Source organism: Sipha flava, unplaced genomic scaffold (assembly GCF_003268045.1).
Source record: "Sipha flava isolate LNK unplaced genomic scaffold, YSA_version1 81_pilon_pilon, whole genome shotgun sequence".
NCBI lineage: Eukaryota > Metazoa > Arthropoda > Insecta > Hemiptera > Aphididae > Sipha > Sipha flava.
In genome coordinates, this window is record NW_020273623.1 from 1,460,065 (window position 1) to 1,473,786 (window position 13,722).

General features: G+C 29.9%; 1 protein-coding gene across 2 annotated transcripts in view; it reads left to right on the top strand.

Annotated features, from left to right (window-relative positions):
- Nucleotides 1-1,206: 1,206 nt before the first annotated feature.
- Nucleotides 1,207-13,722, top strand: part of LOC112693178 (neurotrimin-like) — a 94,091-nt gene continuing 81,575 nt past the window's right edge. For both annotated transcript variants that reach the window (XM_025568126.1, XM_025568127.1), the window contains exon 1: nt 1,207-1,507. In XM_025568126.1, coding sequence (XP_025423911.1) covers nt 1,384-1,507 — 124 coding nt within the window. In that variant the 5' untranslated portion in view covers nt 1,207-1,383. The remainder of the gene's footprint in view (nt 1,508-13,722) is intronic.

A 13,722-nucleotide genomic window follows, 5' to 3' on the forward strand; every position in this document is an offset into this window, starting at 1 on the left:
AGGTATATAATTGAATACTAATTATTTACGCAAAAAAAAAAAAATAGCATACATTTAAAGGGTGAATGAGGCTGGTGTAATGTTATTCCTGTCCCACTCACAGAAAATTCGACTTTCCGGAAAAACTAGTAGAGTAAAAACTAGAAAAGTGTCATCAGGAATTTACAGGAAACGAGTACTAATTATTGGTGTACAAAAAAATTACTAAATTAAAAATGGTGGTGTTATAGGTAACGTACGTACAATATCCTATATGAATAAATTATTAAAACTTTGCGATCGCGTCGCTATTTTCTGAACTAAGTGGAGTGGGAATCAATTTATTTACCTAAACAGAAAAGCAATACAGAATGTACGATGAGGTAAATTGAGTTTGTGTATAAATCATCTCAACACTTGCTGCATTATGTATGGTCTGTGTATTTGACGGTTAGAATTTGATGGTATCATGCACGTACGAAATCGTTACAATAGAGAAAAATTTATTCGGTTATCAAATCGAATATATATTAATTACACGACCTTCTAATTATATGCTACATTGATTGATGCATTTTAATATTTGGTGTACGATTATATTTTTCAAATTTTCTTTATTTTGTTCCCCCCGCACGGTATTACTTGTTACGTGATTTTAATTGTAATGCAATTCAAAATGAATGCATCTTGATTAAACTCTGATTAAGTCATTTTTCGAGAATATTTTTTTCCGTCCACGACACGAACGTGGTGTCGCAGAGGTTGACAGCATATTTTATTTATTTTTTTTTTCGTTATGGCGTCGAAAAAAAAAAAAGGAATTATAATAATAATAAGATATAAACACGTCATTATAAACGTTCTGAAAACGAGATCCGGTTACGAAATGTCGGTGTCCAGAGGTTGAGGACGAAACCAGTGAGCTTTTTCCACACGCACACACACACTGTCACTCTCTCTCTCTCTATCTTACTCTCTCATCTACTACGTACAGGCGAGTTTCTCGCTCGGGCTTCAATTTGTTTCTTTTCCGCGAGCGAAACCGCAAGTTCGTCTACCGGTACGCGGCGGCGGCGGCGGCGGCAAGGTACAGGCCACGCCCACGCGACGTTTGCGCACCACGTTTGTCTCCTGTAATTGGTTTAGCCGCCGGTGGGGCGACACACGCGGCCCGCGGCGTTCTCGGCAAAGGCGGCGGCGGCGTGGACCGGCGGCGGAGCATCGCCCGCGGACGACCACGGCGGTCCCGTCAGTCGCGTGCCGCCGGGGGACACACACACACGACACGCTGCGCGCCGTGGCCACGCAACCGCACAGTACCGTCGTCGTAGCCGCCGCTGCCGTCACTTTGCCACGCGAGTTCACGCCGCGAACTTTACCACGTTGCTACACGCCGATGCGACGATGAAGCCGAAGTTTGGTGGTGGCCACCGCCGCCGCGTACCGATCATGACGTGGTGCCGAGCCTCGTTCGCGGTGACGGTCGTCGGACTGTTATGCCAGTTCACAACGGCCGCCGCGCCTCCAGGTCAGTTCCGCCGCGTTTGCCGTACCTTCAACCAGTGACGGTGCTAGAGTTTGCTAGGCCCCGGGCAAAATAAATGTTGGGTCTTATAATTTATATTAATAAAATATTTCAAGTTCAGTAAAATCAGAACCACGGGGCCCTGGGAAACTGCCCCTATTGCCCACCCCTTCGCGCCGTCCCTGCCTTCAATCCCACACACTTACGTTCGGTCATCGCGCGCGCTTAATTAATAATAACGATTATTGTTTCGTTCGCGCACCCCTTCGCCTTCCCTTTACCCCTAAACAGAAAGTGTACTTCGACGGTTCGTTGTAGGAAAAACACGTTGATCGTCGCCGGTAACCACGTGCTAAATATGGTATTGCTGGTCGGCCGAATATTATTTTCTCTCTCGTTGGTATTTTGTGGTTTTTATTTTTTTTTTTTTAATTTACATCCTTCAAGTCCATCTACGATCAATGAAATACCGGCAAAATATGGCAGGGTCGTGCTTCCTGTAAAAAATCTTGGATACGATAGGTGTTTTTTATTATGTATTTGTGTGCGAGCACGCACATCGTGTTACGTGCAATTTTCAAGCCTACGAAGTATAAATAAAATTATATTTTCAAAATCCATTAACGAATTTTAAATCATGTTTGTCAACAGGACATCGAGGCTATTTAATTCGTACACTCACTAGGTATACTAACTACTACTAATTTTGATAAGTACCGTGAATGCATTTCTATTCAATCATATTTTTGAAATAAGAAATAGGGAATTATATTATAAGATATGAGTAAATTTATGTATATTATAATATATCGATCACGAATTTTAGTTTTTTGAGTAGGTACACCTTAAGAATTTTTAAGAAAACGTATTAATTTATTGGGTTTATTTTCTTAGAAATGTTCGAATAAATTATAATAAAAGAGAAACATGAATAAAAAGAAATGTAAAACCATTTATAAAATCGGACATCGACATTGTTTAAGAAAAATCGAGCTTATATTGCGTTTTATTTCACTTTCAGATTTAGTATGAATACATGAACTACCTAGTAAAATAATGGAATACAGTAAGTGCTCTATACTAGAACTGTGTTTCTTATTAAATTTGTATCTTGATTTTATTGAATATATGTTATTTACAATTTTCGAAGTTAACTATAATTTTTTTTAAAATTTTTTACTAAAAAAAGGATTATTTATATTTATACTTTTATACTCAAATTAAAATAATAACCACTATAAAAATAAAAGTTCTTTTTGTAAGTTTAGTTAACATTATGTTAGAATTTTACGAAATATACTTCTATAACTATTTTAGTAAAAATGATAATATAATCTACATGATTAATCATGATTTAAAGAAATAAAAACATCAAATCTTGTCTTGATTTTAAATTAAAAGTTTCTTATATAAAAATGTTTGGCATTTGACCGTCATTAATTTAGTTATTATTCATTGCAGTTATTATTTAGTTTCAGTTTCATTTATTTGGGGGTTAGAAAACCCCAAAAATATAACAAAGCATTTATTTTTACTGGTTTTTATATACAGTGAACTCAGATTTTACTACTATACTCTTATTATCTTGATTTCCAGAAAAAGATAATGTCAAAATGTAAGAGGGTGAGTAGGAATCATTTGTACATGAAGACGATTATATGTAGCTAATTTTACACCCCAAGTGAACATGTTCACTGTTATTTCAGTTAATACAAATTAAGATACAGAAAATTTATTTAAACTTTTTGCGAATAAGGAAGAGGTAGGAATATAATGAGTGAACAATAATTTTAATAAATATTTCTATAGTAGTTGAACAGGAGAATTATTAAATTAAAAAAAATAATCAAAACATGTAATATTTTCTATACACACATTCAATAAGATACAAAGACTAACTTCTAAACAAAAAGTATTTTCACTTTTTAATACTAGGTCATAGTTTATATTATCATATACATCATAAGATATTTGACAAAAATGTTTAAAAAGAACTTCATTTGTGCTTTCCAGTGTTATATGTATCCATGCTTTGTTGTAATTTACATAAAGTTTTAATTGTACCACACTCTCTGTATGTTACCAGTATCCTATCTGAAATTTAATATTTTTATTTATAATCGTTCTTTGTTAAAACGCTTACCGTTTGCAAATATAAAGGAATAAATTTTCACTAGAAATTATCAGAATTTTATACATATATCCTGTGTTATAGTTTATTTGTAAAAACAGTAATAAGTATTAACAAATAATGAAAGCGATTTCATCGGTAAATAAGGTCAAATGTTAGAATGCATTTCTTTATGCGATGATTTATATATTTACATTCTTAAAATAATTAATGCATTGCTTGAAATTGATTTAATCAAACTTATATTTTTTAATAAATAAATAATGAATAAGAACTACGGTTGGCTCGATTTACGATGTATTTAAACTATAGAGGGTTTAAATTTTGTAAACAATAAAATGTTAAAACGAATTATACGAATTGGTCCCAGGATAACATAAGAGTAATATTATTGTGGATATGAAAAATACAACTCGTGGTTGGAACCCGTGTCCCTACAAGAAATTATACGGGATTTTCTGATTAAGTACGTCGAAATATCCGTGTAAGGATTAACGATATGCAACAAATGTTAAAGCATTATTTAGTTGGAAATGCGTGCCTGGGTGTGCATTTTACATACGCATATAGTTTTTTTTTCTGGGTTTTCTCGTTTTTCCTTTTTTGGACGAGTCGGTGATTATTTTACGAATGCATATATTTATGTATATCATATGATCATGATGATATGCACGAGAGTTGGTTAGTTGAATAGTATAACATGAATATTCATTTGTCGCCCGGTGTATAAATAACGTGACCACTTTTGTGGTGAGTACTTTCCGGATGGAGCTCTTTCTAGAGGGGTCGAAATTGTTTTTATATTTTACTTCGAATTTAAACTTTTTTCGAACCTTTTTATCATAATACTTTTTTACTGACCTTAAATAATTCACGCGCGTCAGTTGTGTTACGTAGAAGTTAAAAATATTATGATTTTTTAACTTGTGAAATGTTAAATTATGTAAGTAGGTATTAACTTTATTACGGAATGTATTCATTCGTATAAAATGTTATATAATTGATTAAATGCTGTTTTTTGTTGGTAGTGTAATTTTATGTTATTTTATTGTTCCATTTAAAATGTTGGACTCATTTTTTAGTAATTCAGAATTTTTCTACGATCAACATTATTGTGATTGACGTTGAATATATTTTGAATAATATTTCGTGTTTTATACATTTAATTGAGTGGATATAATAGTGAAGTACTTATATCTTAACATATGTATTTTGGATTGTTTCATTTTTATGTATTATAATGTATTATTTTAGGTACTTCAGTTCAATTGTTTAGAAAGTTAAATCGAAATATTATTCATTCATAAGTGTTAATGAGAATATATTACAGATCATTATCATTATTAATTATTAATATATAATAAGATTAATCATTTATTTTTTATCTTTGAAAACTATAGACCATTTAATATTGTATTACATTACTTATGATATCAAAGACAAAATAGTTCTGTATAAAACAAAATCAAGTAAATTAAAAATTAAACTTATACTTGATTTTTAGTAAAACAATCATTTTTTTTTTTATAATACATTATATGAATACATCAAAACCACAGTTTTAAATTATATCACAAAAATACAAATAATGTTACTTTTTTTAGTATCGAAACATAAAGTTTTATAACATAGATATTTATAAATAGTAGTTTAAATTATAAAGTTTTATAACTCATGATAAAAAAATATTTTGTTCATATATTATTTGATATACGGATTAAGCAATTTATTATTATTCGAACTCTTATTATGAACAAGGTTGGCGCTAGTAAATACTAATAGGGGGAGGAGAGTTATAAGTATACAAATTTGCCGATTACTTTCTAAAACAAAAATTCTACAATACTAATATTACTAAATTTGTTGATGATTTCCGACTATATTAAAAGATCATTCATAGGGAGGGGTATTGAAACCTCCTCCCCTATCTCCCTCCCTAACACTAACCTTGATTATGAATAGAAATAATTAACAGTAATATCGTATTATTTTTAGTATTTATAATATAGTCGTCTAATACACGAATGTACTTAAATTGCCTATCCGGGCCGCCGTGTCCAAGATTCCAATAATAAAATATTACCGCATGCATGTATGGTATACTCTTTATTTTGACGAATAACAAAAGTGTAGTCATAATAAACATAAGTCAAGAAATTAACACGCCAATTAAATGCGTATCATTCACTCCACCCGGTCACTGTTGTTACGGCATTATGCACACTTGTTTCGCATCCCTCGCGGTCCAATTATTAATCTGTCAAATAATATGATTTCGATTTTATTATAGTGCCGTTTAATGAAGTATGAAATAGTGACGGATTATTTGGTATGTACACATGATATAATCGGCTTTAAGTGCAATACGCCAACGGCGTGTAATATAATGCTTTTCCCGGCCAACCCTTTTCCTGTTGGATTAACGATGAAATTTACTAAAATACGCATGTTTTATCGTGCACGAAATGCGGTTAAACGGTATATTAATGAGCTAACAAGTAATACGATGAATAATGCACGTGTACAAAGATAACAAAAAGTATACAATAGAACTGAATGATTTGTTAACACGGAAGTAATAATAATAATGATATTTACAAGGATGTTTTGATGTGTAAGTAATAATTAATCTCAATCCTTTTTTTGGAAATACTAATAGTTGTATAGCCGTGGCAAATATAGTCATTAGAAATTTTAAATTAACGGTATTATTGACAAATAAACTTATAGCTAATATTCATAAATATAATTGACGCTAACGATTTGTAATATTAATAAAAAAAATATCGATGTAATACTATTGTAAAGATTAGTGGTGAACTATTGTTGTTAACACTTCGAACCATTTATATTCGATTGTTAAATGGTATACAATAGTGCTATTGTTTCTTGATCAAAACGTTGAAGTATAGTTTATCCTTTGTTCTAGAACAGTATAATTTAGCAGGTAAGGGGGTAAAAAACAACACAAATTTCATACTTTTTAGTGTTAAAAATATTATGATTATTGAACACATTTTCGTTAAAAAGAGTTATTGTCATTTTACATCTCCGCGGCGTCCGGAACGAGTCAAGTAACCGGGTTTTCTGTATAGACATTATCGCTAAAATTTTTGATACATAAATTATTTAATAATACGTGAGATATGGAGATATGTATTTTATTAAATTTTACTTATTCTAGAAATTTTAGAACAATTAATAATAAGAATAATTAAAATTGTTTTACAATGACTGTCAGGTTCGAAAAATAATATATTTTTAAGTATATCATTTTCATTCAAGGATAATAATTAGAGTTTTCATATTCATTCTAAATTTTAGTTATGATAATACTTATTTAAAACGATAAAGTTTTTATTTTTCATGTACATGTACAAAATCTGATGTATTTTTTAACAAAATAGCACATAAATTAAAATATTGTTTTAAAAATACAAATTAAAATGTTTTGTATCCTTGTAGTTTTAATTTATTTTTTTATTTGAATATCTATAAAATTGTTTTTATTTAAAAAAATGTATAAACAACAATGTCTGAGTAATATAAATTGCTATTTACTTGGCGCCATATCGTCATGGGATTTGCGTATTAATTTAATTTGTTTTTATTTTTGTAAATATCGTGTTACTAGTAATAATCTGGTCTTTAAATTTCACACAACACGGTAATAATATTAATCTTAAATTTTTACTAAAACATAATAATTTTGATTTTTATAATCTTATAGTTGACATGTCCTCCAATTGAAAATGTATTTTATATGTATGTTTGATTATTATAAGTGTACGAATAAAATACATGAATTATTTTCATATTGTTAACCAATTCGTTGTATAAAAAGATTTTTTATTTTAAAAATATATATAAAGTATGATTAAAAACTGTACGGTTAATAAACCATATAATGTGTTTATAAGAGTATATTAATATAGCTAAAATATTTGGTGACCAGCTCTATGTATATCATATCGTGTATCACCGACTGAAACGAAACAAAAACTTGTGTGTTCGATATAATTATGACCTTCTTTCTTGTTTTCCAAGTTAGCACTTCCAGTTTTTGTCTAACTAATTTTTGTGCATACTATCGGTTCGTCAGGCTTTTCATTGTTAACGAGTTAAACAGTAGCGGCTAGTAACAATATTAACTTGAACCCCTTCCCCAGGGGTTCGAATAGGCGTTAGTAGATATTCTGCTTTTGGCCACATGAAATTTACATTTCAAAGGCACATTCGTTCATACTACGAGCCAATACTATTAATCAAAAATTGTAATATTCAGAGAAGGGGTGGGGATCAAAAAGCTCTTTCATATCGTGTCCCGGGGGATGTTTTTTTTTTTGGTGATTTCACATTTTTTACCACTCCGAACTTTGTTTTACCGTGGTTGGTACTTATATGATAATTTTTACTCATATCCATTTCTATTTTATGCACAACGCCTGGAAACCTTGGCAATTAATATAGTCGCAACCAAAATAGTATTTTGGGTATATATTTTTATAATAATGCTAACACTTAATTTAAATATGTAAATTTTACTACATGTTATTCAGTAAATCTAGATCTAATAATTTTTTTATTATTATGTTCTTCAATGTTACATTTAAATAATTTATAGTTTCTGTAGTGTATGATATATTATTTTTATGGATATTTTCTTTTCTACTATATGATTTTTATCAGAGTGAATTAATAAATACGTAAATAAATATTAATATATTTTAACTGGCGCGTATTCTAATTAACAAATCTTGTACATTTTTCACGAAACCATTCATTTTTTCACTTCAATAGAATATTTAATACTTACCAACCATGAGCTTAAATTATTTAAATTATAATAATATTTCAAATTATAATAGTTCTGTAAAATTCAAATTATGTTTTAAATTTGATTTTTGTAAATATTTGTATGTTTCAAACTGAAAATGTATTGTTATTTTAAGTACTCATGTATTCATCGTCGGTATAAACACACTATATTCAATACTGACATGTCAGTACTTGTGAGTTCTGAAATCTATTTAACAGGTGTAATTCGGCAATTCCACTCAAAAAATGATTATTTCATCTTAGAGTTGTCCTTTTTAGTTATACAATAGGACATTTGAAAGGAATGTGTTTTTATTCGTGTACAAAATTCAATTGCCATTTGTTGAGATCGTGCGTCGTAAAGTAAATATTGAAAAAAATGCACATACAGTATGTTATTCGGGTAGAATGGTACATCTTCGATGTATTTACTTTACAAAGAGAATGCTAGTGTCGGAAGATTAAGCTTATACGGGAGGTGTAAAGTGTTTTGAAAAAATAAGATATATTTATGTATACATGTTTAAACTTCTTATTTTTCTCTAAGTTTCAGTGTAGTAAACAAACAATGCATTTTCGAATTTAAATTTTCATAATGTAATATTTTTTCAAACGATGTTTTTTCCCTTATTCTCCGACCCACTGCAAATGCTAAATATTGTTTTACGGTCAAACGACATAACAAGAGAGAAAAAAAAAAGGAGCTTTTATCATTTTTTTATTTTAGCTTTTTGGAGAATGAAAATAAGTGGTCTGATGATATAAAATGAAGATGTAAAAGAAAAAGAAAACATTCATAGTAAACATTCCACGAGTTGGAGATACGTTAGGAAAATAATATAAACAGTCTTACAAATAAATGTTCTACGACATATTTTTACTTAATTTTTTGTTTTTTAAAATTTAAATATGAATAATTTGTAATTTTAATCCTACCAATAAGAATATTGAAAGTGTTTATTTTCGGAACAAATGTGTTGTAATTTTTAAACATTTACGGTAATATCAGTAACACGAAAAAAGTCGTAAAATTTTCTGAATTTTGTACTTCCTGTTAAATATAAATAAGCGTTGTAGTCGAAAATTAAGTTTTTATTAAAAAAATTAAAATTTTTTTATTAAAAAATTAAATTATACTTATTATTTATTAGTATAATTGTACATTATCTTGGGTTTTATATTCTACTTTTTCTTTTCTTTTATGCAATAAATTTTACGATAAAAATTTTTAAATCAAACTAAATTTTAAATTTACTAAGATATAGTATATACTTTATTTAAATTACAGTTTTTTATATGGATCACATTGTTTTTATAAACACACTAAGAAAAAAAAACTCCAATAGTAATATGATTTTATTGGTAAAATTACATTTAAAAGTCATTTGTAGCAATATATACATTTAAAAATGATTAATACCCGAAATGTCAAAATAAAAGAAAAAATGTCCTTTTTCATGTATCCGTTGGGTGTACTCAAATAGACGTATATCGACGTTTAAACGTGCAAAACCACATCGTCGTGTCAGTGAAAAGGTCGTTCTCATTAGAGTGCCCAGTCACACACACACGCCAAAAACGACACGGAAGAGAGAACGGGTTATAGCTCGGTGACGGCGAGGGAGAGGTGACGGGTTCACGGGCAACAGATACATCATACACTCCCGGCGGGTGTGTGTTGGTGCGCGTGTGAGTGTGTATATGTTGTCCGGGATTGCGTTTTTCGCTTTGATGAATCGTACGTTTGGGATAACTCACGCAGGCACTGGCGGTCTATACATCTCTCTCCCCACTGAGCACTCCCCTAGAACGATTGATATGCATTATATTTGATCCCCAATAATAATAATAATAATAATAATAATAATATACTGCTGGTGTGCGTATAACCTTCAAAAAAGCTCGTACGTTTCGGTTCCACCAGTATCCGTTGGTCGGCGGCAGCGAAAGGGTGCGTACATCCTGAGTGACCGGGCCACAATTTCCGTCCGCTACAAGAGTCGCGAGACAAACGAAAAAAAATAAACACACCGTAGCGCACCCACATACGTCCGGCAAAGGTTAGGGAGTGTGTGATATATTGGCGTTGCGCATGACATCGGGTCAACTGTTTTCCCTAACCGTATTGGTGATCCCTGTTGTCGGTTGGAGTGCTTCTTGAATTTCAATGGAAGTGGAGTCGTGGTGGCAATTTTTATGGGCGGAAAAAAAAGAAAACTCGAATGTCGCGACACGATCACTTTGTCTCTATCCGGGGTAATAGTCATTCCTCCGACACCAAAAGTGTCTATCGTTGGCCATTTTGTCGGTTTTTTTTCAAACTAAAATAACTCGCATGGCAAAAAAAAATAATGTTTTATTGTTTTGAATATTAAACCATGACTGTTATGAGGAAATTCAAAATTCCGATACTGTTACAGAATTCTTATGAAACAATAATAACAACTGTTGTAATCATAATGACACATTTTGATTTCATTCGTCTGTAGAATTTAAAATGTAGTTGTTACGCGTTAATCATTTTACCAGACAAAACAAAAGGAATTTATGTTTTTTTGACCGTAATATTTTGTTTTCCGTTTTTACGTTTATTTTTTGCTAAATAATATTTTATTTTTTATTATGCTTATTTATTTAATACCATTGCATTTGACTTTTAACGTTTAATACTGAAATATGTATAAATATTCCGTTTAAAAATACTTTACCATTTTTAGTTATTTGTCCTCTCGTTCAGTTATTGGTATGGAAAAATAAATTTCTGTGTGGGTTATTGACGATATTATGGTATAATTTTTTTGGAATAATTTCATAAACAATAGCATTTCAGACGTACGAGTGTATTCTTATTTATTGTATCAGTATTGTAATACGAGTATAATCAACGTCATTCGGTAAAACAATTGTTATTAAAAGTATGATATTATTTGATTTCTTATGCTGTAACTGTATTAAAGGGAAAAAATGTTTTAGAGAAGGGTTTCAGGAATTGTGATATCTCCAGCCAATGTAATCCTGAAATACATCATCATAACAGTTTATGTTAACTATTCAATGCCAACTTGATAATATATTGATCTATAATTTTCTTCTTAAGTCGTATTTATTTCTGATATTAGATTTAAGTAAATGGAAAAAGTTTAATATAAGAATAATGATTTACCTTTCTTTATTCTCATCAGTATGATTAAAGCGAGTACATAAACTTCTTATTCCTGCCAATCCAAGGGATTATCCACCACATTGCGGCGATTGTTGCATCGGCATGCACAACGCGCCCCCAAAAGATTGATGATCCCCGTTGTTGCCTTCAAAAAGTAACACCCCTTCTTTCCGTTCACTTCCGGTTGACAGACATTTATTGAAGGATTTTTTTTCATCGGAATTCCGATGCGCGAAGTCTTGTTCTTCTAAATGTCCTCCGACATTATGGCGTTTTATTTATTCATTCGTGGAAAGTTGTTCGTTTGGAAAAATATTTGAAAATTGTGTTTGGACTTGTCCGGATGTCCGGATGTCCGGCGTTGCGACGGAGTACGTCAAAAACGTTGCTCTCCAGGATTCGGTGTTAATGTCATATATTATTGTCGTTTTAGGCACATGACGGTGGTTTTTAATCAAAACCTGGTGTTATTTTATTCTATATATACTCCCGAACCCGTAGAAAAAGTGTAATTTGTGTGTGTCGTAAGTACAGAAAATAACAGTTATTACGACAAACGGTCTCGCTTCATTATGTGTAACAGTCTGCAAGCCGTACGCGTTTCATCATGTTACTTCTGGATCAAAAAATAGCGATGTATAGTTTTAAAAATATCACTCTTAGGATGTTTTCATATTACTCGTTTCAATTTTTAAAAATTTTATTATGATTCTGTAATGGGCTCATTTTTTGTATTCTACTTCTTCTACGTCATTGTAACGTATACGATGGACAAGTTAAAACATGTTATAAAAGTCGGTCAATAAAATTGTATTGTACATAAATATTAAAAAATAGTTATTAGTTACTTATACGTGCAAAAGAACAACATATAGCCGATAGAAAATCAATGAAATTACTATGGCTTCTTCACAATTTCTCCATTCTAATAATCCTCATATTTCTTCTATGATTCGGGTATTTGTACCCATATCAGAGTATACACGATTATGTATTTTATGATCAGTGAATCCATGTATTTCATTATATTGTAAAATATTCAATAATTGATCATAATAAAAGGTACTCATTAATAATTGGTATTAGTGACTTAAATATTGATCGGAAAATCATCTTATTAATTACTTCACGTTAATTATTTCTAAATATCCATTCTTGTAGTGAAAACTTTGAATTTTCAGTGTCTTTTTACGTTAAATAATCATACTTGGCCGTCAATTATTATTTTAAATTAATAACCTTAATCTTATTTAATATGTAAAAAAAAAAAAATTAAAAATTTTGGAGCAAATAATGACTGGGGTATAATTATTCTGTGTTTCATGGTTTCATAAGCAAACATTTATCGACCACGTAAATTCAACCTTAAATCTCGTTCTAAAAGATTTTTGTATCGCAGTATACATTTCAAATAGCTAACCAAGCTTCTTACTTTAATACTCTAATTATTAAAAAAAGTTCAGTTGTAATAAATTAAATGATATATTATAAGGTTGAAAACCATTTTTATAAATGGTATCCATATAAAAACAGCTATTAAATATTATTATTAATTTTACGTATTTCTTATTAAATTTATTCAGATGTGGTTAATATTTTTGGGTCTTTTACCTAACAATGAGTAGATTTTTAGTTATACGATGGTTTACATTATTATATATATTATTATATTATTATATTATTATTATATATATATATATATATATATGGATTGGTTTATTACGCTTTAACGAATTTACCTTTGAAAAAAGATTATAAAAAATATTTCTTTGTGAAATAAATGAAAAAACTAAACCTTATATTATAATACATAAATGCAATATAAAGAACAAATTATACAGGAAATTCTTGGAAGAAATTTGAATTAAGAATGAAAATACCTATATGTTTATGTGTTCTTTTCTTCATATATTATGCTTTATAAAAATATTATAAACTATTTTAAATTTTTATGTTTACAGTTGGTATACCTATTATTATTATTATTATTATTATTATTATTATGAATAAGATGATTATTTAAGTATTTTTACGTACGTAAAAAATATAGTTTAAACTGTTATTTACTTATTTATAGTTTATTATTCAAACCATTATGTTTTGCGT